At 44.1% G+C, this 26,402-nt stretch overlaps 1 protein-coding gene across 1 annotated transcript in view; it reads right to left on the bottom strand.

Moving 5' to 3' along the window:
- Positions 1-1,073: 1,073 nt before the first annotated feature.
- The window catches only part of LOC147608761 (mitotic checkpoint protein BUB3.1-like), a 37,356-nt gene continuing 12,027 nt past the window's right edge, over positions 1,074-26,402 (bottom strand). The window contains exons 2-9 of the mRNA XM_086788335.1: positions 24,788-24,918; positions 12,840-12,922; positions 12,223-12,489; positions 12,037-12,112; positions 5,336-5,416; positions 5,163-5,241; positions 4,933-5,033; positions 1,074-1,523 (exon numbers count right to left, since the gene is read on the bottom strand). Of these exons, the coding sequence (XP_086644461.1) occupies positions 1,439-1,523; positions 4,933-5,033; positions 5,163-5,241; positions 5,336-5,416; positions 12,037-12,112; positions 12,223-12,489; positions 12,840-12,922; positions 24,788-24,918 (903 nt within the window). The 3' untranslated portion in view covers positions 1,074-1,438. The remainder of the gene's footprint in view (positions 1,524-4,932; positions 5,034-5,162; positions 5,242-5,335; positions 5,417-12,036; positions 12,113-12,222; positions 12,490-12,839; positions 12,923-24,787; positions 24,919-26,402) is intronic.

The following is a 26,402-nucleotide window of genomic DNA, read 5'->3' as shown; positions in this document are numbered from 1 at the left end:
AGGACTACACTTTACCACATCTTTGAGCACCTTTTGTTCACATACGTCAAAGGCGAGAAGTGATCAAACCTTTTGCATCCATCAAGATCTCCAATGTTGTTTCCTTGGCCTTCAAAGGGGCCCCTTGAATGTAGTTACGTTTTCCTCCAAATCCATCAAGTCATCAGGTCTGTGAATTGCATCATGCACAACATTTCAAGGGAATTGTCTATGTGCCTTGCCCTTTTCTTACCCATCCCTTGATAATCAAGAGCCCTTTTTTCCAAATATATTAGTCTAGAACCGATGCATCCTTCCTTTAATGTTGAGGGATCGAGCATGAATGTTCCTCACTTGAGAGGCAGGTGTAGTATAACGTGAACATTGAAGGCTTTTACAATATTTTGTGTTCACCTTGCTCGATGACCGTCAACAATGGAAAAAGAAAACTTAAGCCAAATCAAAATATCAAGCGCTCAAGAAGTTTTGCACGAATTATAAAGCCAACTCTGGACCATGTGCATTTTGCTAATAATTTTATCAATGAGAATTGTATGCATGATGAACACTGCAGCTCAGTGTAATATAGTGATTGCTACGTGATTCGACCTGAGGGTAAAATCTTGTCAACATTCATAAAGTGCTTATGGATGATCTCGTAATCCTGTTGTGTATTAATCTTAGAATCCAGAACCAGACTTAGTCTCATTAGGCTAATGCTCGCAACTAGGTCAACAAGAAATGCAATTAAACATAGCATGGGCCTCATCCATAGTGCTCACTTATTGATGTCTTCATATTCTTTGAGAACATACACATACTTCTAAAAGAAAGTTGTACCTCTCCTACAACTTACCCTGTCTTCATATTCTTTGAGAACATACACATACTTCTAAAAGAAAGTTGTACTTCTTCCACAACTTACCCTTCGTTTTGAAATGCTGGAGTCCTACCATGAAACACTAGCCTGAAATTCATTCAATGCAATGAAGCTGCAGATAAGGTTTCGCTTGATAAAAGTGCAATCTATTAGCTCAATACTACAATTTGCATATATATCAATAATCTAAGTGTCATCTCAAAGCACAAACGAAACATTTCAAGACCTTTTCTTCTCATAACTTTCATGGAAAGAAGCATATACATCAAAAAGCAATTGTCAATTAGTATATTGAATGCAAGAGCAACGACTTCAAAATACGCATTCGCAAAGCTATCACGATAGCAATTTGTCCAGGCTTGAGAAAATGAAAGATACTACTGCCAAGAGCACGACTGGCAAAATGTCTTCTCAATGCCGAATCTGCTAAGACCTCACAGCATGTAACTTGCACAGCGAGTTTAACATTCCCGTCTACCATTAGCACAACAAGCCCAACTTGGAGACTGTTGTCTACAAAGACTTGTATAATGAGAGCACCTAAACTCCCATCTTTTGAAGCAGTCAAGAACGTCTTCCTTATGAAGGATTAACATATGTTTTGGGCTTTGGTTTGACCTCGACTTCATTGATGCTGCGTACAAAAATTTGATCTGGCTCATGCCTGAAAAAACAACATGCATTAGCCTGCCATATAAAATTATAACTTATTCAGAACAAGAGAACAGAATTTTTAAACAGAAACAAATCAGAGGAAGAAGCTTTTAAACTTCCATGTATAAAATTGATTTTGTTGGTTAATCCAATTAGATGTATGATTTATCTCATAACATGCCCTTTTTCCATAATCCAACCATGCCCATGTTCTCTTGAACCTTGAGGTTCCTTGACCACGGGACCAACAACAGACCGGGCTACTTCCAAAATGTCTCATCCAGAACTAGATGTGCCAACACATCAAGGAGATCTGAGAGTACTTCGCATCAGTGGGCTATCCAGCAAATTGGCGTCTTTTACCTTGCATGGCCAACCTTACCCTTTCTGCCTACTCCAAGAGGCATCTCTCATCTAGGCACCTAGCTCAAAGGCTCAAGGGGGATGCTGATTTGCAAAGAGAGTAATCAACTGCTGCCCTGCTGTATGGAAAACCTAATCAGTACATACAAACTATACGGATTCCATATTGTACGGACCTATGCGGCCAGCCTGTACGACCTGTCAAAAACCCTACTCTGAAAATCCAGTTTTTGAGTGTTTCTGTAGTCCGGAAACCTGGTTTCTGCTCTGGTTATCATTGGGGTATATTTCAGCTGTGTACAAGCATTTTCCCCTTGGTTAAAGCTGAATTTCATCATCAAAGAAACCCTCTTGGATGGAGGTTTTCCAGTGGTGTTGAGAACTGTGTCTACAGGAGATATGGGTATTGAAATGAGGTCTGGTGCTCAGCTGAACCCTACTACTTATTGCCAAGGTGGTGTTCCATGTGCCCAAGGTGCCAAGGAATCTGGAGATTTGAAAACCATGCCAAGTGTGAGATTGGGGGTTAGCCCTTCAGAGATCCACACTGCTGTAGACTTGAAGCTTGCAAGCTGTGAGAGCTCATGGTTTGCTGCTGCTGGGTCGTGAAGCTGGCGAAGGCCAGGGAGGAGCATTGTCCTCAGAGCATCCTTACTGCATGTCTGGGATTCACCTGAGAGATCCACGTAGGAGTCTACATGAGACTCTGTCCTGACTGAGAGATCCACACGGGCTTGGTGTGAAGCTAGACTCTCCCCTTGCAGAGTGGCTTGGGCGATGGATGGTTCTTGCCCTTGCCTTGGGCTAGGGTTTGGAACTTCTGTTTGATTTGTTTTCATGCTGTATTTGCAAATCTGGTGCATACTTGTATTTGTAAAATATTCTTTTGGAATAAAGAATTCCTCAGGGGAGTAGGACTGTTTCGGGCCCAATGTGTCTCTTTCTCATTAAGTGAATGGTATGTTGTTAATGTGAGCACAGTAGTGAGAAGGCTCCATTGTTTGACCCAGGCTCGTTACATGGGTCCCCAATGGAGGTCGCCTGCACCTCTTTGGAGGCACTAGAGGTTCGGAGAGTAGAGTAATGCTATCATGCACGGACTTCCTTCAAGACAGAAGTACAGGACAAGCTTTCCAATGACTTCTTTGCAGCCTCGGGCCCATACCACAGCACATCTGCCACCTTTGTAGGCCGGCTAGAAGGGTGGAGTTAGCCCTATCTCACATCCATACGCTCGCCTCTGAGTTCTCGCCCTTTGGCGTGAGATTGCTGCCAAGCAAGCCGCCCGCGTTTTCACCTCAGGTTTGCATTTTTCTTCATCAGGGTTGCGCTTTGCATTCGTACCATATAGGTCTTATGTGTGCAAGGGGCGCTCAGCCAAAGGGCAAGTAGGGCTGAACACACCATGTAGAGGGCAGACAGAGCAAGCAAGGCAAGGTGGCATGTTGGTGTTTCCAATGCAGCCGAAAAAGGATAGAAGAAGGCGCATGAAGCGGGCATGAGTGGTGGGGCACTCAATGCAAGATCAAGGAGAGCATAATAAGGGCGGATAGAATCATCATTCAGCAAGATTCTTTGTACGGCTAGCAGCACCATCATCAGGGTGGCTTGCAGAAGCAAAACACAGCACTGTATGGGCAACATAAGCACCCAAGCAAGGTCTTCAAGGGGCAGCCATCTGAGTTGTAAATGCAGCCAACAAGTAGCGCATCTATTGGAAGCTAACGTAGAGTTTCTAAGCAGGCCCAAGAGCAAAAACTCAGACCTCTTTCAAGGGAAGATAATGCACAGCAGGGGCAGCCTGTCGGGCAGAAAACGCACCCAAAAGGATGCCTAAATCAGGTCATTTGTTGATAGGGTTCTTTGTGATGGATCTCCACGCCTTTATGAGAGAAAAATTGCAGCCCTTCCTCTATCAAAGCCTGATGCTCTAATACCGGTAATTAGCAGAAGCGGTTTAGGATCAGTTTATCGCAATAAATTTTGACGCCTAATCAAAGCCTGGAACCCATGCACATCATGCAAGATACCCAATCGATAAAGAGATCACCTAACCTACTGATGTAAAAAAGCCAACTATCACTATAAATAGAGGGCTATGGTTGAGGGTCATATCATTCGTTCATCATTGAGTCATTGAGAGCTCAGGAGTTGTGCTACACTTGGCTGCGCATTAGACACCTGGACAAGTGTCTACAAAATCCTCGCCAACGTTAACTGTACACACTATCAGCCCTTCCCCCGACATGATTCATGATACCTACACAGCTTTCATCCAAGAAAGTGGCAGCTTGCACAACATCTTCACCTTTTGAAAGGCAACAGCCCTCAGGGACTTCGAGAAGACCTATGAACGTGTTGACTGTGCTCCGATCATCTCTTTGGAGCCTGCACTCACACACTGTAGGATCGACTTTGCACACGACCAACACTATTGGTGGGCTCATGGCTCTGCTTCAAACAGCTTCTCCTTCTACTCGAGGAAAGAGATTGACAGATAGCACAAAGGGGAGAACTCTAGCTCTTGAATTGACTTGGCCATTCCACTAGAGTAGTGGGACCCCCCACCCCAACCTCGCCTCCCTCCCAATCATGGGCGGTGAATTTCTCTCCACAACATCTCCCTCGTGATTTTTGGCACAAGGAACACCTCCCACTTGCCTTTGAGATTAGCAACCGTGGACGCCTATAGTGCACAAGGCCGCCTATCACGAAGGACTGCAGTGCCCCCAACAATGGGCACAAATAATCAGCTTCCACAAGCACAAGAGGCACATTGACCCCCCTGTCAAGGTTATAGACGACCCCTCATGGATCTTTGGCTTTGGGAGAACTATCACTTGGCTGAGCTGTGGCCCAGAGTCAAGACCGGCACACTTATATAAGATGGACGGAGAGGGCCTGCACTTCGGCTCTCCCACATGCCAGTTGAGGGATCCTAGAGCCACATAAGTTTACAATGGCTACCCAAAAATTTTGAATCAAAAATACCTGCACATGAAATCATGAAACAAAGACACAATATGCACAAATAAACTAAGAACATCGAAGCTTACGGTTTTTGGCCCTCCTCAAAAGTGTAGCTTGAAGCAACAGCCATTAACCGACCATCTCTGCTAAATGACAGTGCAGCAATGCTTGTTGGATATTTCGAATACTGTAGGCACAAAAAAAATAAATCAACTTAGTACAGAGCATGCACTTAGAATCAAACAAAATGTAACCAACTCCCGCATTGAACTATTATTCAGAATGGAGGGAAACATCGATATTGAGAGGCAATCACCTGATACAAACGCTTCTTGTTGTTTCCATCCCACACATTTACATACCCATCACACCCTCCAGTAGCAAACGTACCATATCTGCAAGAAACAGTTTCAGATCCTCAAGGCTTCATTCTTTTAAAGTTGGCAATTTTGAAGGCAATGGCACTCTCAAAATTAGTGATAGCCTTACATTGGATGAAATGCTATAGCATTCACTGGAAACACTGTATCTCTTCCAGCCTCCGTCTTGCGATGGCATTTGAAAGCATACCTAAGACGAAGGAGTTAAAGCCTCTCTCTCTCTCTCTCTCTCTCTCTCTCTCTCTCTCTCTCTCTCTCTCTCTCTCTCGCATTTGAATGCATACCTAAGACACGAAGGAGTTAAAGTACATATTATGCTCTATGCTGATGATATTGTATTAGTGTCTGAGTCCCCAGGTGGTCTACAGCAGCATCTACATGCACTCCATGATTTCTGCACACAGAGGGTCTTTCATACATCGAGACAGGGCAGGAGTCAGCTGACATTCACTCTCGCAGGATGCCAGGTGGAGGTGGTGACATCATACGTGTACCTAGGGGTTACCTTCTCTGCAGCAGCCACACGCTTTACCATGGGTTCAGCAGCCAGAGCTAGATTGACACGGGGATATGCAGCATTGGCTATGCTAGAGAGACAGTGCCACCAGGCGCATTTTCAGGAGCCCCGGACGAAGGGGTGGCTATTTGACACATTAGTCACACCGGCATTGATGTATGGAGCAGCAGTATGGGCGCCAGGCCTTGCTACTCATTGGTGGACACAGATAGAGAGACCACAGGCCCTCATGATGGCACGCATGATACGCAGCAAACCGTCAGTACCTCATGACATTATCCGAGCAGAGTTTGTTGCGCCTCCTATGATGGTAGAGGCCATATTTCAGACTATATGCCTGCTAGACAGATTCAGAGAGATGCCACAGGACAGATTATCATACAGAGCTTTTCAGGCATCTAGACAGTTGGCTGAGGCAGGAGACAGAGGATCATGGTATGCACAGGTCACACATTGGTTCTCACAGCATGGCCTAGACATGGATCATCTACCACCATTCCAGTATGACAGGGATGCACCACATATCCGTCTCTCTCATAGTGAGAGGAACAGAGTATTGAGACAAGATCTATGGCAGCTCTATACACGAGAGACATGGATATCGCCTACACAGCCTCTTCCACCGAAGATGCTATACTACAGAGATCACTTCATGAGTATCACTGATGATGGATTTATAGAGAGGCCTAGATACATGGAGGGCTTTTTACCACACGGCTCCCGAGTGGCTATTGGTCAGCTCAGAGTTTCATCACACCGATTGGAGATTGAGACTGGCAGAGCAGCACGGATCCCCCGAGAGGAGAGGGTATGCAGATTGTGCAGAGAGGAGGTGGAGAGTGAGGAGCATTATGTATGCAGATGCAGAGCATATATAGCCATCAGAGAGAGATATCCCATTTTATTCAGAGAGCCACATTCCCTATGCCAGATCTTTGAGACAGCAGACCAGCGCATACTGGGGAGATACATTCTAGACATACAGCGCCACAGAGAGACATTATTACAGGCTCAGAGAGCTCCAGAGGAGGGGCGACAGACACAGATTACTACATTTTTTCAGAGATCCATACCCCTCCCAGCCCCTACACGGCAGGGAATTACTCTCCAAAGAGCAGAGACACTTAGAGCCCGCAGGAGACAGAGGACACCTGGCTTTCGAACACCACGCCTATACCAGAGAGAGATGAAAGAGATCAGAGCTCAGTTTCACAGAGAGGGTGCGGAGCGACTGGCTCGCTTCAGAGCACACCCAGGCATGTTCTTCAGGGAGCTGTGGACACCCCCTTCACTGATGTATACCATTTTATACCCCCAGTATGGTACAGGATGGAGCTAGCTAGGTTGCATATCATGATTGTATACTCCATGCATATAGCTTTGCATTCTCCTAGTAATAGAGCTCCATCCCCTGCACACCCAGATTCAGCTTTTTTATTCAATACTTTTTCATTTTGTTGGGATGACAGAGGATACCCCATACAGGTACTCCGATTTGTCTCATAGGCCGAGTTCGGTCTTTTGGAAGACGTTAATAAAATCTTTCTTTCTTTCTTTCTTTCTCTCTCTCTCTCGTAATGGTTGATTGATTAGATTACGAAAATGTAATACAAAGCAAAGGTCACATGACCAGCTATACAAACATGTACATAGAGGCCGTAAGACCGCACACACTAAAAGGCCACATGAAGCATGCCCACCGTACGAAGAGCATGTAACCAAATGTAATACAAAGCAAAGGTCACATGACCAGCCATACAAACATGTACATAAAGGCTGTCAGACCGCACACACTAAAAGGCCACATGAGGCATGCCCACCGTACGAAGAGCATGTAACCGGGGGTCAGCTTGCGCCTTGGTGATAACATGTGCATCGATCAAAGAAGAAACTTGCCAAGGCAATAGACCACGAACACGCTGCACATGAGCTTTCACCCCTGATTGTGAATCAAAGATGAAAGCATTTCGCATGAGCCATGCGAAATGCGAAATGAGGCATGCCCACCATACGAAGACCATGTAACCAGGGCTGATTGTTCCCCCCTAGCTGATCATGTCCAAAAACCCACTGCCTGGGTGACAAAGTGTGTCCAGTCACCATTTGCCACACTGAAGAGATGAATTCCCATATCTGGCGAACCACCGGGCAAGAAATAAACCTATGCCGACTAGATTATGGACAAGTCCGACAGAAGAAACAGTTGCCATTCGAAAGTCTCCGACGCCGAAGGGCAATGGTCAAAGGCAAGCCCCCAACCATGACTCGCCAAATAAACACTTTGCCCTGGAAAGGAAGCTTAGAATGTCAGCCACAGAATAGGATGTGCTTCCACCAAGAGGCCGTTTTCTTAAAATTCCATACTTTATTAGCTTTTTTTGCAAGCCATCTCTTCTCTTGGACCAAAATGTGATATAAAACATTAGCAGAAGCCTTCAACAGCCTGGTGTTGCGACCCAACACCCAATCATCCCATGCGTGAGAAGAATCCATCCTAGGAAGGCATCCCAGAGACTACATTTGTTGCTGCAACTGCAACCAAATACACTTGTAACCTCGGGACACACAAAATCTACGACGAGCACGACGGAATAATAACATTCGCAGTCGCCCAAGCAACAAAGTATCAAACATCCTCACAACACCCAGTCTCGCCATACGATTGAATTGCCGTCTACAATTATTCTTCTCTGGCCAAGTAATCACACAAGATGTGGCCAACACCTCTGCAAGCACGGAATTCTCATCTCGACCAAAATCTGGAGGTCTCCAAGAAGTGAACCGTAACACCTCCTGCCATGATTTAACCAAATGATCCAACAAAGGAGAAGCAGATACACCCACAGATTGTGAAGCATTTAGAACATTCCACCAAGATGCAACAATCCGGGTCTCTTCCCATGCACAATACCCACATCCTCCAGAAATGCAACAGCCATGTCTATCCATGGCTGAGAATCAACACACATAGCCTGAAGTAAATTCCAAATAAGGTGTACCCAAACATCCAACAGAGTTGCCCCTCCCAATCTCTTCGAGGTGGTAAAATGCTTCCATGAAACCCAAGTCAACCCTGGATTATTACCTTTCTTTTTCCACAACATGAATTGAAGCGACTAGGTGAGAGCTGTCAAAGCCTTTCGAGGCCAAGGAAGTAAGGGCAAGAAATAAGAAAGCATAGCTAGCATAATGACCTGTGCCACTTTCAGCCGAGTGTGAAACGGCCATGCTTGAGACTTCCAGTACACAAACTTATCCCCAATATGGCCTGAGATCCATTCTAAAAGTTGTTTGTTGGTGACATCCACCCCGATAGGATAGCCCAAGTGACGTACAATGGTCCCACATGGCACAACACGGCCCTGCCAACCAAGCCCCTTTAAATCTAAATCTCTCTCTATGCAACTAAGGAGGGTTGACTTCTGGGTATTTATATACAACCCAAAAGCTTTTGCAAACAAAGACCAAGCTACCATTGCCCTCTCAACGTTGGCTTTGTTGGCTTCAAGAAACATAAATGAATCATCAACCAGTGCTTGACCCACCAATTGCTGACCTGAAGGCAAAGTTAGCCCAACCACCTCCCCCTCCTGAGCCAACTTAGTAAGCAAAGTAAGCATGGGATGTAACCAAAGCAAATAGAAAAGGGCTCAACGGACATCCTTGCCGCAAAGAGCAAGTAAGGGACACTAGGGACGTAACTCCACCATTCATCATAATCCGAGACTGAGATCCATGGATGAGGGTGTAGATCAAATGAGACATACGTGGCCCAAAACCCATAGAAAACATCAATTCAACAAGGAAAGACCAGTTGACATGATCAAAGGCTTTCTCCAAATCTAGCTGGACCATCACCACCTCTTGCTTTGTTTTCCTTGCATAATCAATGCCTATTTGAGCATTAAGGATATTATGTAAGATATTGTGTCCCTTTATAAACCCATAGTGAGCAGGGTGTATCAAGTCCGGCAAAAACTTGTGCGCCAAGACTTTAGAGAAAACCTTATACATACAACCCATCAAAGAGATAGGCCTCCAATGTTTTAAAGCAAAGGGAGAAGACACCTTTGGCAACAACCGAATCACCCCCACTTTCTAGGAATCAGACATAGCTCCAGATTGCCAGATCTCCTGACAAATGGATGTTAATGGACCCTTCAACTGATCCGCATATTTGGAAAACAATTCATTATTAATGCCATCCCAACCTGGGCTCTTGTCTTTGGGCAAATGAGCAAGCACAAAGCCAACCTCCTCCTCTAGAATATCAACATCTAAAATGTTGGCCGAGTCCAAAGACACTTGATGTTGCACCAATGCCAGAATACTAGCACGTGCTTGATGAACATCATTAGATAGCACCTCAGGAGTGCCCAAAAGCTCCTGGTAAAACTGAACACTATAAGGCTTTGAAATCACACCTCCCAATGAATTTTCAAGCCTCACAATATTCTCTCTAGCATAAGAGGGATGCAACTGAGCATAAAATTTATGTGTCTGACAATTATTATCCTTGAGGGCCTCCAATCGGGCAAATAACTTAGCCCTCGTATAACTTGCCTCCTGACATTCAGCAACTCTACGAGAGAGCCAAATAACAACAGTATCCACTCTATCATTCCCCCATGATATAGCCGCCTGAGATTGCAAGGCCCCTAGTAAAGATTGCAACAGTGTCAGCTCTTGTCTCCTTTTCAAAGCTTGATGAATACCATACTGGCAAGCAAGGCATTGAACGTAAGACAAAAAGCAATCCCAGGCTGACATTCCCTGCTGTGTAAAACATAGCTGAAAATTATCATTCAATTGCAACATGTATCCATGAAAGACCTCATGATCAAGAAAGCTATGATTGAAGCACAAAGGCAGCCTCCCAAGCAAAGTTTTATAAACATCCTCTCTCTCTCTCTCTCTCTCTCTCTCTCTCTCTCTCTCTCTCAACAGGGGGACATGTCACATACTCTAACTACGGGACTTTAATGCTAGGACAGCAGGCAGGCAAGTGCCAATGTATGATTTCCATGCTGATGCCATCAGGTTGTCAGAGACTGATTTGGCTGAAATGGGATTACAAAGGAGCAACAAAGATGAAGGAGGTGTCTCAACTTATGGTAGGCACTTCCTAGAGATGGGGGAGATGAATGAACTGATTGTATACAACGTGATGACAAGATGGCCACAGTCAGACAGCCTTATATGCTTCCCACATGCAGGGGGGACTATCACGGTGGACTACCCCATGGGGTCTCCTGCCTTCATGCATATCTCTCGTTTACAGTCTCTTGTTCCGTTCTGATTCACACCTCTCGCCACCACTTACACCCGCATCCTCTTTCGCCATGAGCATGATCATGTATATGAGAACCAATTGCCCAATCCCCACCGTAGATTTATCACTACCTCTCTGACATCACAGTCCAAGTCATCCATGACTCTGCCGATGCCAATTTCTCCCACACAACACTCTACCACCAGCCTACCAGTGGGTTCCCAACCCCAAAATGGGTGGTATGATGCCGAGTGCCAGATAGTACGTAAGAGGGAACCGAATTGATCACAATACGTGAGATGCACCATAGCTTTCGCCAACTCTCCCGGCACAAGAAGAGGGCTTTCCTTGCAAGACGGGAACAACAATTGTGTGAGCTCTTCCTGAGGGATGACAACTCAAAGGCTTGACACATTTTGGATGAGAAGAAAACCCCCACCCCCATCACAGACGGGAACAACAATTGTGTGAGCTCTTCCTAAGCAATGACAACTCGACGGCTTGGCACATTTTGGATGAGAAGAAAACCCCCACCCCCATCACAGACCCTCACATATGGGAGGCATTAGAGTAATCTCTAATCTCACTATTAATCTAAGTAATCTCTAATCTCACCTGGGCTAGCACTAGAGTCTTCTATGAAGCTATGTGCCATTTGATATTTTCCCAACAAGGCTGATCAGCAGGCTGAGACAGAGAAGGACGATGTTTAAACGTCAACAATTCCTCATCCATGTACCTTACACCACCTTATTTTGAAGGTAGCTATCTTCATTTGTTTCATCGCTACTGTTGTGAACCTGAAAAGTTTCATTGATACTGGCTGTGTACATGAGAAGTAGGCTAACTGAGCGGCAATGGGGGACACCACTAGATGAAAGGCACATTATTAAATAAAATTAGTAAAATAAGAGCTGTACACTGATATGCAAGCTGCACTCAAGGAACCAAGGCCCAACACCTAGGTTATACCATGTGATGAATACAAAAAAAGCCTATGAAGGTCCTCAATAATGCTTACTTTTTTGCCTGGCCCGCTTCCGTCATATCAAAAAACTCCATGGCTACTCGTCCTTCTACAGAACTCAAAGCAAACCCTGTACAAGTATTTGAGTCAGATTCCCATTGAAGCAGCATTACTCTACTATTTTAGACTTGACTGCCATGATCCATCAACCCGTCAGAGCTTTGATTTTTGTGTGCTTACCTGTTCCGTTAGGATAACAACGTACACATCTAGTCTGGTACTTAAGAGAAGACTCCCGTTTCTGTTCCGGCTGCGACATGTTCCTAAGGTCATACACATTGACATGCCTACCTGCTGTTGCTACAACAAGGCGGTGACCCACAAGTGACATGGAATAAACCCGTTCCGGCTGAGCACAGGTACTAATCAGACTATCTTCTTGACCACTTGCAGCACGTGGATCCCAGCATTTCAATGTCTTGTCCCAACTGCCAGTAATAACTTGCCCTGTGGAGAAAAAGAATGCATACAAGAACCCACTGTTATTGCATCCTTCATGCGATTTGACTTACATAAACACATAGGTCTACCCTCTCTACATGCCTCAGCACTCTTTCAAGTCAAAAACGATGTACTAGAGGTCTCTGCTAGGTTATGCTTCAGTGATAGAATTTCATTGCATGCTATCCTCTCATGTGATGATGCTGCAAGGAAATAGAATTACCTCTACAGAAAATTAAGCCCTAAAAAACAAATTATTGCAAGAGAAGATCAAGGACAAGTACACAACCTGTTGCAGAAAAGTAAGCCAACAAAAACACATTACTGCAAGAGAAGATCAAGGACAAGTACACAACCTGTTGCATGTGAATATTCTACACAGCGAACAGGTTCCTTATGTGAGCCTAAACGATCTTCTTTCCCTGTGTTGAAATCATACCTGTAAACGTCAACAGCAAGTGATCAGACAAACTGTCCTACAGTGTTGATTGAACAGTAAATTAAGAAGAGGGTTAGCAGGCTATTCAAGCAAGTATGGAACTCACATCATGCAAATTTTCCATCTTAAATCCCCTCAAGCTTACTGACATTATGGCATAAGAGGTTAGGAGATGCAAATCGTACCAATATTATGCATCTAAAGAGAGGAGGTCTTGTAGAAGGACTGTAATTGTTACAATTCAATCTATTTACAAAGCAAAAAAAGAACCATAACAAAGCTACATACAAAGCAAGGCAAAAGCTGGAGATCAGACACACATTTATAACCACCATATCAAGCAACTTCTATTAATGGAGCTCACTACTTAATGGCATTTGTGGATGATATCACAAGGAAAATATGGGCTTACTGTTTACTTTCTCCAGTGAAAATCTAATGCTTTCTTCTATTTTCGGCAGCTTGAAGCCACATTTCACATGTTGGGATTGTGAAACCACCTTCCACTATTCCCATGCTTGGGAGACACCATTTCTGGCAACTATGCATTGCATCCTCGAGGATACTCATTTAACAAGTGCATACACTAACCTTCTTGAACTACACATTCTAAAATTGTTTCAATGGTAGCAAAAATAAATTAACCTTTCCACAGGCACAATCCCTTATCAATAAGCTAAACATCTCAATTCTAGTGTCTTCAACAATATGAAGGACACTTTCTTATGGATCTACATCCCTCATTGCACTCTGCTCCAAAAAAAACTAGGCTTCAATTTAAAACTCTATTCACTTCCCAAGCCCCCATATCATTAGTACTTAGCTATGCAAACCCAATAAGCTTTTAGTGCTGCTGCATAAATCGTGTCCCCGTTGCTGCCTGCTGAGGAGAGCTTCATAGCAGCCAGCCATCTGAGCATCAGCTACAGCTACAGCAAACATCACCAACAGCTTGTGTCTCCATGAATTCTGCAGCACGCCTGAAGAGCCCTCCAACAGCATCAGATTTCTGCAAAGCAGCACCAAATTCATCACCCATTTTTTTTTCTGCAACGAAAAATTCAGAAATTTACGAGATACATGCTTCAATTTTTTTGGGGATTTGCAATTGAGCACATACAATCATCAATTGAGCAGGTACAGGTGCCGAATTGCTCAATTTCTGAGCAAAATTGGTAAAATTGGGTGACATTGGTCACAATCAGGATCAATTTGCAGGAAATTGGATATCAAAATTTGGGACTTTTGATGTAATTGTGCAATTAAGCATTCATACATGCTATATGATGTGAGAAATCGCACATTTGGGCAAAATTGCAGCAAATTGCAGTGCAAATCAAGGGGCTTTTGTGCCGATTTGGTTGATTTGCATGCAGGAACTCGCAGTTGATGCTTTGGATAATGTGTTGATGCCTTACAAGCACTCAATGTGCCTGTAAATCAAGGGGCTTTCATGTATTGGATGTATATGTGGCCAGGGAGAAGCATCGCGAAGACTCTGGATGCCTTCATGTGCGTCAATGTACCATGTATGATCAGCAATTGATCTTAAATCAAGGGGCTTTTCAAGTTCGTATGCTTGTTGAGCTTGGCAAAGCAGCAGGCAAGACATTTATGCCTTGAATCCTCAAAATTCAGCTTGCAGTCAAGGGGCTTTTGCCCAATTTTTGTTCGGAACTGTTGTATGCAGTGTTCGGGACTGTAAAAGTCTGATTTTCACTCATTTGGACAGCGGGGAGAGCATTTATTGCTATTGTACCTGTTGGTACAGATTTGGCACAGCTTTGTGCCAATTTTGGCATGGCTGTACACTGATTTGAGTGAGGAAAAGGTTCAATTTCAGCTGCTGTACTTGTCGGTACAGGTTTGGTACATCATCGGTGAGCACTTGGTACTGTTGTACAGTACTTTGGAAGGGCAACAGAGCACAGTTAAGGTGCTGTCCTAAATCTGCAGCAACCAGATTTTGGTGATTTCATCACATACAGTGGGAGAAAAGTTGCATTTGTGCTTCCGCAGTGGGAGATAAAACTTGGGAGAACAACAGTAAGCACTTTGTGTGCTTTTGGTGCAGTGTTTGCACATTTTGCAGGGAGTCAGGCATTGACACTTTGCATATTGCTATGGCAACCACAGGTGAGAGCTCTTCATTGCTTCACATCAAGAAGCTTGAAGGCTCACATAACTATGATATTTGGCAAACCCAGTGCTACAATGTGTTGCTCCAGAAGAAGCAGCACAAGCCTATCAAAGAAAGAGGTGTAAACCCCGCTTCTCTTACTGCTGAAGAGTGGGAAGATATGGATGAGCTGGCAAGATCTACTATCATGTTGTCTGTGTCAGACTCTTTGCTTTTCAGCATTCGTGAAGAGAAGACAGCTTGGGAAATGTGGCAGAGATTGCAGGACTTGTATGCCCAGCAAAGTGCCTCAAGCAAAGTGTATTGGTTGAAGAAACTCATAGGTCTTCAGATGAAGGAAGGGGCGTCTATGACAGCCCATCTAAATGAGTTTAATGGTATTGTCAGCCAAGTTATTAATCAAAAGTTGGCAATGGACGATGAGTTCAAAGCCACTTTTCTGTTATGCACTTTGCCAGAGAGTTGGGACACATTCAGGACAGCCACTAGCAATTCGAATGCTATGCTGTTATATGCAGATGTTGAGGGTGCTCTTCTTCAAGAAGAGATGAACAGGAAAAACAACTCTGTAGGAAAGTCCAATGCAATGAATGCACGTGGGAGATCCCAGCAAAGGAGTAAAAGCCAAGAACGGGGAAGGAGCAAGTCTCGCTCCAAAAAGGACTTGGAATGCCATTATTGTGGCAAGAAGGGACACATCAAAAAGCAATGCTACAAATGGAAAAATGATCAAAAAGAAAAGGGAAAAGGCAAAGACAAAGACAAAGATGAAGCCAAAGATGTAAAGCCAAAGGACAAAAGTGGAGTCAAGATTGAAGAAATCAATGTGTCACATGCAGGTGACAGTGAGGATGAGGTCCTATTCACGTCTTCATTCACTTCTTACAGGTGGTCATGGTATGCACTCATGGATCATTGATTTAGGTGCCTCCTTTCATGTCACAGGTTGCAGAGACTTGTTTGTCAAGTATACTGCTGGCAATGAAGGAGTGGTTTATTTGGGTGATAACCATGCATGCAAGATTCTTGGCAGAGGTGATGTGAGGCTTGTGTTTTCAGATGGCTCACAGCTTATGCTCCATGATGTCAGGCATGTGCCTGAGATCAAGAAGAATCTGCTTTCTACTGGACAGCTTGATGATGCTGATTATGTTACCACATTTGGTCGTGGAAAGTGGAAGATTACTAAGCGCTCACTGGTTGTTGCCAGAGGCTCTAAGGTGGACACTATTTACTTCATGCATGCAGGTGTTTGTCACCATGCTAATGTAAATGCAACGGAGCTGTCGAAAAATTTCTATGTGGCATAGCCGGTTGGGACACATGAGTGTCAAAGGAATGGAGCAATTGTCTCGTTTGGGTTACTTGCCTTCTCTAAAGTTTTCAAGTTTTCAGTTTTGTGAGCATTGTATATATGGCAGGCAACTGCAGTGCCCCCACAAGAAAGCTCTTGGACAGAAAGATGCTCAGTTAGAGCTTGTGCATACAGATGTATGTGAGATGCCTCAGCTTTCTTTGGGAGGGGCAAAATACTTTGTGTCTTTTATAGATGATGCCACACGCAAGCTGTGGGTTTATCCTCTTCGTTTGAAGAGTGATACATTCTAAGTGTTTCAGAAGTTTGTTGCTCTTGTTGAGAATCAAACTGGCAAAACACTGAAGGCTTTGCGTTCCAACAATGGTGGAGAGTATATGTCCAAACAGTTTCAGGACTTTTGTGATGCTAAAGGCATCAAGAGGGAGCTCTCTACTCCTTATGATCCTCCACAGAACGGGACAACAGAGAGGATGAACAAGACCATACAGGAGAAGGTCCGTTCTATGTTGTCACATGCTGCATTACCTCATGGTTTTTGGGCTGAAGCTGTTATGACAGCCGTTCATCTTATAAACAGGTCACCTAACACGAGGCTTGGTGGAAAAGTGCCAGAGAAAGTATGGACAAGGAAGCCTCCGTCATACAAGCACTTGAGAGTGTTTGGTTGCGTTGCGTACGTGCACATACGCAGGGAAATGCGCACCAAACTGGATCCTAAGTCTCACAAATGCATATTCCTAGGATATGGTGACAGAGGTGAAATGGGGTATAGACTTTGGGATCCCATGAATAGAAAGATCATACGCAGCAATGATGTCATTTTTGATGAAACATGCATGTATAAGGAGCCTGCAAGGCAACAGGAGCCTAGCAGAGTCATCTTTGATGATGATGGACATCATGGACAACAACCAAGGGCTGTAAATCAGCCATTACAGCAGGAAAACCAGCCCTTAAATCTGAAACTGGTCCAAATGGACAACCAGAGATGGCAGAAGATATCCCTATGGATATACCACAGTTAGAGGAGATACCGGGCATGATTTTTCAGCCTTATGGCATGGAACAGGAGCCACCAATGGGTGATATGCAGGCTGGACAGCAACCTGCAAATGATGGTCATTGGGTACGGAGGTCCACTAGACCCTCCAGAGCCCCTGACAGGTTTGTTCCAGGGGTTGACTACTTGATGCTTACTGACCGTGGGGAGCCCTCATGTTATAAGGAGACTTTACAGAGGGCAGACAAGGCTCTTTGGGAGCGTGCCATGAAGTCAGAGATGGATTCTCTGCACAAAAATGGAACATGGAAGTTGGTGCATTTACCTGCAAGCAAGAAGGTTTTGCCATGCAAGTGGGTTTACAGGCTCAAAGTTGCACCAGATGCAAAGCCAAGATACAAAGCCAGGTTAGTGGCTAAGGGCTTCAAGCAGGAATATGGTGTGCACTTTGAGGAGATCTTCTCTCCAGTGGTCAAAATGACCACACTTAGAGCTGTGTTAGCTTTGGTTGCACATGATGATCTGGACTTGATTCAGATGGATGTGAAGACTGCTTTTCTTCACGGTGATCTCCATGAGGAGATATATATACAACAGCCAGAGGGTTATGCAGTAAGTGGAAAGGAGAAGCTTGTATGCAAGCTGAAAAAGAGTCTTTATGGGCTCAAACAGGCACCAAGAGAATGGTATCATAAATTTGATACATTCATGAAATCCCAGAAATTCAGGAGAAGTGACATAGATCATTGCTTATACACCAAGAAAGCTTTGGATGGCAGTCTATTGATCCTCATCTTGTATGTTGATGATATGTTGATTGCCGGAAAATCTCGTAAAGAGATGGATGCCTTGAAGCAGAGGCTGCATCAAACCTTTGATATGAAGGATTTGGGTGATGCAAATCACATTTTGGGTATGCGGATACTTCGGGACAGAAATCAGCATGTGTTGTATTTGTCTCAGAAGGAATACATTGGCAAAGTTTTGCAGAGGTTCAATATGGACGGGGGAAGAAGACTAGTACTCCTTTGCCTCCATATGTGAAACTCAGTGCTATGGACAGCCCACAGTCAGATAGAGAGAGGGCGGATATGGCCAAGATTCCGTATGCTTCAGCTTGTGGCAGTCTCATGTATGCCATGGTTGCTACTAGGCTGGACATTGCATTTGCAGTGGGAGTGGTTTCTAGATACATGGCCAAACCTGGCAAGAAGCATTGGGAAGCAGTGAAAGGTGTCATGAGATACCTGAAGAGCACACAGGATATGTGCATTTGTTTTGGCAAACAGGATGCATTAGTGCATGGTTACACGGATTCGGATTATGCCGGTCATCCAGATAACCGGAAGTCTACTACCGGTTATGTGTTTACATTCACAGGAGGTGCTGTGTCATGGATATCCAGGATGCAGAAATGCACAGCCTTATCTACTACAGAGGCCGAGTATATTGCAGCCACAGAGGCTTGCAAGGAGGCATTATGGCTATCTCGGTTAGTGGTTGCTTTGGGTTATACAGGGGATATTCCATTGTTGCATTGTGACAGTCAGAGTGCCATCCAGTTGGCAAAGAACCCTGTCTTTCATTGCAAAGACGAAGCATGTGGATGTGAAGTATCACTTCATCAAAGAGGTGATAGAGAACAAGCAAATTCAGCTTGTTAAGATTCATACAGATGACAACCCGGCAGATCTGTTGACAAAGAGTTTGCCTCCGGAGTGATTTGCTCATTGCAGACACTTAATGGGCATTGGGGATGAGGCCAATTTCAGCCTTGATATGGCCTTGTATATTATCATGTACATGCTGATTTTTCTATTCCTTTACTTAAGGGCACTTTGCCTTTAAGTGGGAGGTTGTTGGGGTAAAGGCATTATGCCCACCCTTATAGTGTGTACAAGCCCATAAGTTATAGTACATAGTACACTTAGTACTTTTAATGTACTAAGTGCACTATGTGTACTAGTGCAATATACATGTGTGATAGGGGAGTCACACACTCATCTCTTGATGAGTTGACTTATCCCCACAACTCTCTCTCTCTCTCTCCCTTGTTTCTCTGTGTATGTCTCCCACACATGAACATTAACCCTAATTTCTCTCTCCCATTCACAGTCCGCGCTGTGAGTCTCCCTCTAGAATGATGTCAGTGGTTCTGGGTATCTGGTATGGTACCGGATGCCAGATCACTGAGTAGATTATGTTTAGGACAAGGGGCCAGCCCATAGGGCTACCCCGGATCTGAGTGTGGGAATGGGAATGGTGTAGAACCACCCCCATGAGGGCCAGGAAGGCCCAGGTTGAACCCACCAGCCATGGAGGGGCTGTAGGACAACCCTAGGGCACAGATAAGGCAAATCTCCAGGAGATTACAGCCTTTATATGGCTGTAGGGCATGTATGGGGCAGCCCATACAGGTTGCCCAGCCTTGGGATTGTGGACAAAAGTGGTGTCCAGCCAATCAGAAGTAGGCGCATCACTTTCAGCCTGTTAGGAAAAAAAGGTAGTATTTTTTGGGATTTAATTCAGCATTTATTGCTGAATTTCACCAGTCGTGGGACATAGCTTGTTTTTTCAGCTGGCCGACTGCTCCTCAGGAGGAGTATAAATAGTGGAGGCCATAATCCCATCAATCATCTCAGTTTTCACCAAGTGCTCAAGCCAATCAAGGGCCAGTCAAGCCAAGGAGATTGCCAAGCAAAGGGGTGGACTTCTGAAGGTCAAGGGCAGGATTTTCCAGCCAAGAAAAGGTCAAGTTTTCTGTATTTGTTTTCAGATTTACATCATTCTAATAAAGCAAATACACCATCCGTGGTGGGGGCCCTACAGAGGGTAATTGGGACCCAATACTGTGTCCTCTCCATCTCTCCCTTCTCTCTCTATTTTTCTGCACATCTGCTTCCAATTTGTGCGTTAATTTCTGTCGCGAAAAGAGTGCTGATTTCTGAGTTTTGAAGTACAGATCCTTCTCCGAAGCTTCCGCATATTACAGTCGAGCACAACATACCGTGTGTAGTGTTCTCTTGTCCTATGTGCTCTCTTGAAGATTGTTTCTACCATATTTGGGTGGAACAATAGAGAGCAGATGGAAGGGAACATGGGCACTTCAGAGAGTAGTGTGAGTTGATGGCCGAAATGCCTACAAACTATTGGTGGCCAAAATGCCTATAAACTATGTGTAGCAAAAATGCTTATGGAACACCAGGTTATGTATGCCTACGAGTGATTGTTTTATCTTGTTACTTGAGCCCACCTCTCATCCAAGGTGTGTGGTCAGAGTACCAACACGGAATGCAAGTGGTAAAGTGGACATGACGCCTGGTTGGCACGGGACTTACGTCTATGCCAAGGGTCATGTGGACCGATGCCTTGTTGACAAGAGACTTATTTTGTCTCGCCCATTTACTTGGGACATGGATTATGATATCTGGACTTATGAGACTGATTTGTCTTGTCCATTTACTTGGGACATGGATTATGATATCTGGACTCATGGGACTGATTTGTCTCGCCCATTTACTTGGGACATGATTATGATATCTGGCCTTATGGGACTGTTTTGTCTCGCCCTTTTATTTGGGACATGGATTTATTTATCTTTAGGCCATATTAGAATCACTATCTCCCCATACAGAGACCAAGAGGTTCATTGCTCATCTCACCATGCATGTGGATTCATGTTGGGATTGTGAGAGAGCAATTCAATGAACACTCCACCATACACGTGGATTCGTGTTGCGATTGTGGAGAAAATGTTTCATTGTTTCCACACCATGCTTGTTGATCAGAGTTGGGATTGTATGGGAGAACATGACAACTGTTGGGATTGGGAGAAGGATTGCCAAAACTATGGAGAACCAGCTTTTTTGTCACCATGGTTTGTGCTCTTGAATGGCACCTGTTTGTGTGCATGTTTCTAAGCGAGACACTAGTTTCTTGTGCATGGCACTTATTTAAGTGTCTTAGCACCTAGTTGGTGATTTTCATTGACATATGATTATCTCATTGATATTGGTGATTGACACACAATTGGCTCTTGTGCCTGTGTCTAGCATATCTTCCATGGAATTCTCGCCCATTTATTTTGGGACATGATTTTGATATTGGTATTATGGAGACTTATTTAGTCTCACCCATTTCTTTGGGACATGGATTCTTCAGTTATATTGGATTTTTGAGACTGTCTCATCTCGCCCACTTGATGGGACATGATTATATCTTGAATATATGACTTGAAGCTTAAAGTTGTGGACAACTTTTAAGAAGCTGGGGAGGATGTCACCAACCTCGACAAGGGTCTGGTGGACTCCAGGATGTCTAAATATTTGGAAAGTACAAGCTTTGGGAATGGGGGATTATCCTAGAATACAAAGGACCACACTCCTAAAATTTAGGAGAGTTGCTATTTTTGGCCCGACTCCGATGGAAATTCTGTTCGCGTCATTACATCTCGAATTGAGCAGATACCAAGAATTGGCAAAGTGCCTATGACAAAATGTCTACCAGTTGGGATATTTTTAGAGATAAAGTTTATGAAAGGACTCATCTCTTAGATTAGGACATGTGGCAAGAAAGTGGACCAAAGTGAGACAAGTGGCCTCACACTTGTCACTCCAACTATTGTATGGCTCTCCACTTGTCATGGTAGCCTTCTCTTGCCATTTTAGCTCATGGGAGGCCCAAATCTATAAATTGGAGCCCTCTCTCTTCATTAATAAAGGCTCTCTTGCTGCACACTAGCCTCTACCACCGTTACAAGCTGCCCTAATGATGACTGCTCTCTTTCTCTCTCTCTTGAAGGCTACCCATGAAGAATACCAGCTGTTGGGGACTGTTTTGGAGGCTTCCATCGCGAAGAAATACTGAAGGCAAGGGTATTTAATCATTTATTATGATTTCTAGCCATTGTACTTGTTGTACCAACCCTTGTACCTACTGTACCAGCTACTGCACTGGCTATATCAATCCTTGTACTTGTTGTACCTGTTGTACTAACCATTGTACCGGATGTACCTGCTATACCAACCACTATACCTGCTATACCAATCATTGTACCTGTTGTACCAGCATTTGTACCTACTGTACTAACTCTATTGCATAAAGACCCGTGGTTTTTAGGGAAGAATCAATACCCACACGGAGGTATATGGATTATATTGTTGGTTCAGCATTTCTAAAGCCTGTGTTCCAGCTCGGTTGCCTCGTGTTGGGCTATGTTATGGCATTTGTATATGGATAATCCGGCATCTCCCGTGGGGAGAGGAAGGCCCTCAAAGCTTGTACATGATACTATTCTCCTTGGGTAATAAAATACTCCAAGGAGGGGTCAGCCCATTCCGGCCTCTATGCGGTGTCACACGTGCAAGCTCCACTTTCAGCATTTGTGGATGTTTTGTCCAGCTTTTATGTTTCATGCAAAGTGATGATGGATATATGTTAAGGCTGTGAACATGTTTAAATGTTTTAATATGCATTCATGGTGTCAACAAGTGTGTCAAAGGCCCTAGCCCCCCGAGCACCGCCGCGAGTTATAGCTACAGTGGATCCAGCCGTGTGACACAGGTTTCCATTATGAAGACATCGGCTTGATGAGTCGGTTAATGTCCTAGCAGCAGGTGAGAGGTAACAGTGGTGCATCCAAACTGTAGAAGAATAGGGTCAAGGATCCATATGAAGCCCATGTGAGAGGAACCACTGTGTAACCCTGGCATACCAAACCCCTCGACTAGTCACCTTGACGCTCAGTGGAAACTGAGGGAGCTTGTCTCCGTCCAAGGTGTAGATGCAATATATGAAGGTTACTATCTAGAAGAGGGCATCAACTACCAAGAGGGACTGCTCCAAACTCTGCAAGAATACTGGAGTGGGGCACTCGGGGCTTACTCCGAATCATCCATGAAACATCATGACCTGCAATCTCTCTATCCTCCTCCAAGGTCTAGTCCCCAAAAGAAGGCCCCATACATCACAGCAAGTCTCACAAGTGCGTCAAAAACCCACCTTTTAGTGCTAGGCTCTTGAAAGTGAGCCTAGAAACAATGTCGATCCAATCAAGCCAAAGCTGCATACCCTCTCATCAACTGAGCCCAGGCCGCTGGACACAGAAGATTCAATCAAGAAAGTAGCAAAATTCAATAACGCACATCAAGAGCGCAGATCTTGAAGATATCATTGTAAAATTCATTTTCAGTCAATAAGTCTAGTTTAGTTGATAGACTAAGTGTTCCTCTCTCACAGCTCTTCTTCTGTTCTTATTTGCTGTGTATATTCAGTTTTTTCTTTTTTTTGTGTATATTCAATTTTATGCACATTAGTGGTCTAAAATAGCATGCTTCCATTCTAATCAAGTCTCGAACAGAAAATTTTCTCATGGATCTTTTCTCAAAGATATTAGCGATGATTTCTCTATAAATGGTTATATGTAGATTTCCAGTATTGTAGAACTGATGGGCAGCCTCCGTAAAAAACGAGCTCCCCCCAAACAGCTGCATTTTGCACATGGGTACAGTAAGGACCAGGTCTGAGGAGTGTAACGTACTTGGGCAGGCTCATTGGCAGGCACCGGCCAAAGGGCCTGTGTCACCAAGTGTGGGCTCTAAACTAGTCCCAAATGCTGGTGGCAGGCCAGCAGTCGGCCAGTAGTAAGCCCTATAAAAAGATACCCCTAGCAGATTTAACCCTCAGCCTCAGCATCGCAAGCCCTCCCTATTTCATGAACAGTCTAGAATCAATACCACCACAAGCAGAAGATTCCTGTATGGAGCTTGATTGCGATTTTTCATCACCTCCACACCCTCCTCTTGGCTACTTACTTCCATTAACTGCATAACCACCTCTAAGCTCCCTTCCAAGTTCCCACCCACTTAGCTCCGTGGCCACCAGAACCACGTCTCCTTTTATTATCTTCATTCCTTAGTCCATCTCACTACCTCTTTTCAATCCTTTGGTCTGGTCCATTAGTCAGACACTTTCAAGACCCATATATATACAGGGTTTGATCTCCAATTTTCCACCATCAAACCTGCATGGCACTCACTATTAGGGCATCTTCCACTACTAGATCCTTTATTACCATTCATGTTATGAAAGGGCATTCTCCCCGGGCAATGATGATGGTAAAGACGAAGAAACTTTGAGTATTAACTTTCAATCAATCCTGAGAGACTCTGAAAACAACTTGCAATGTGAGTATACAACATGGGCTTATAGAAAGCAACTCCCAAACTTTGAAATCAATGAAGCCTTTCATTGAGTCATAATGCATCCTGCACACCAATCCTCTATACTCTTCAGGAAATTGTGTACGTTAACTCACTGTAGCACCAAAAAGTCTAGTACAACTGAAAAAGGGCTGCAACACTTAATGAAACCAAAGAAGATGATTGAGACACAAGCTTATCATTGTACCTTCTAACAATAGTATCTGCACCAACACTGAATCCAGAGTTATCATCATGAAAGCAGCAATCCAGAACTGCTCCAGTGTGTCCATATTGGCCCTTCAAAACATTTGCACTTGCATCGTATAACCTAACATTCTGCACAAATGTGACGAGTCAGGAGGACAAAAAAAAGGGTGGCTTGTGACTCTGTGAGTAATCCTGGCAAAACTGTCCTAAGGCATTGACAATGGACATACAACCTCAAAAAGTGGCACACATCTGCTTGAACATTACAAGTGTCACTTGGTTCTTAAGGAGAAAATTTTGATAATTTGAGCTAGGTGCTCTAACTTCTCTGTTATTTCCAAACGAGGTTGTATCATCATGTTGAAGGCACATAGATGCACATTGTAGTTTAAAGCAGCTATTCCAACTGCATCGGAACCAGGACACACAAGTAGAGAAGTGAACCCCCTTTTCACATGAAGTCTTGATTTTGAGATGAAGATTTGTCCTCATTTTCCAATTTCTCCAGCAAAGACAAATAGATTGCAATCTGCATGGGCATCTCTCCTTGTAGCTGTTAAGAGTGGCGCATCCCCAAACTACAAAGGCCCAAATAAACAATCTTGCTTTTCTAGTAGATGAGTCCTCTATTGCTAGTAGGAACCAGGGTGACCGCCAACACCGGCTTGAGAGTAACCACTTGAAAATACTATAACACTACAAGCTACACTGGGATTTAAAGGGAGAACAACACTTGTCTCGAAAATGGCTATCGCTCCCAGAGCAGAATGGCCAAGCACATTGTCCTACTCAATGTGAATAGTGTACTTGATCACACACTCCATGATTTTAAAAATTATTGAAAGTTTTGAGCTTCTGTTACTGCCTAGATTTTGATATAATCCACTTCAGATTCGATAGCAATCTTGAAAATATTGTACAATCCGTCTAATTTTGAACCACTACTATAGCCTGGAATTGATATAATCCACTTCAGATTTGATAGCCATAAATTAATATTTAAAATATTGTACAATTCCCCTACATGTTGAAGACAAGAAAGAATTCTTTGGATTTTGTTGGCCTTCTGGATCGGGAGCAGTTTCTTGGAGCAAGTGGCAGAGGCGGGAGCAGATCGACTTTTCGACTTGCTTTGGAGGTTTCCTTTTCCAGCTCCTTGGACCGGTTTCACTCCCAGGATCTGAGAGGGGGTGTTAGCACTATTCATCTCCTGGTAGTGTGCCCAAGTTGTGTATCAAGGGTGCCCAGATTTATCCCGGGCAGCACCTTATTTTTTCCTCATGTTTAGGCCCTTGGTTGTAGGGTTGGCCACCCATTATCACATGTTTATTTTTTATCCAATCGTCAGACTTTTCTGGAGCAAGTCGGCCAGCTTATCTTGGGGCTATATAAGGCTTGCCTCCTCCTCATTTGTACTCACTCTGACAGGGGCTTCCAGGCCCGGGTCCTCCCTTAGGGGAGTAGTTCATCATGCCCACACATATGGGGACCACCCCTTGCACAGGGCTGATTGTATCATTGCTTCTTCATCATTATGATGATTTGTTTTCCTTCTCTCTGTGCCTATGTCTCACGCTTTCCGCTGCGCACTTTTGACATATTTATGTTTTATG

Source organism: Cibotium barometz, chromosome 52, assembly GCF_041138505.1.
Source record: "Cibotium barometz isolate CiBa-2024 chromosome 52, ASM4113850v1, whole genome shotgun sequence".
In the NCBI taxonomy this organism is placed as follows: domain Eukaryota; kingdom Viridiplantae; phylum Streptophyta; class Polypodiopsida; order Cyatheales; family Cibotiaceae; genus Cibotium; species Cibotium barometz.
This window is presented reverse-complemented; position numbering and strand designations above follow the sequence as displayed.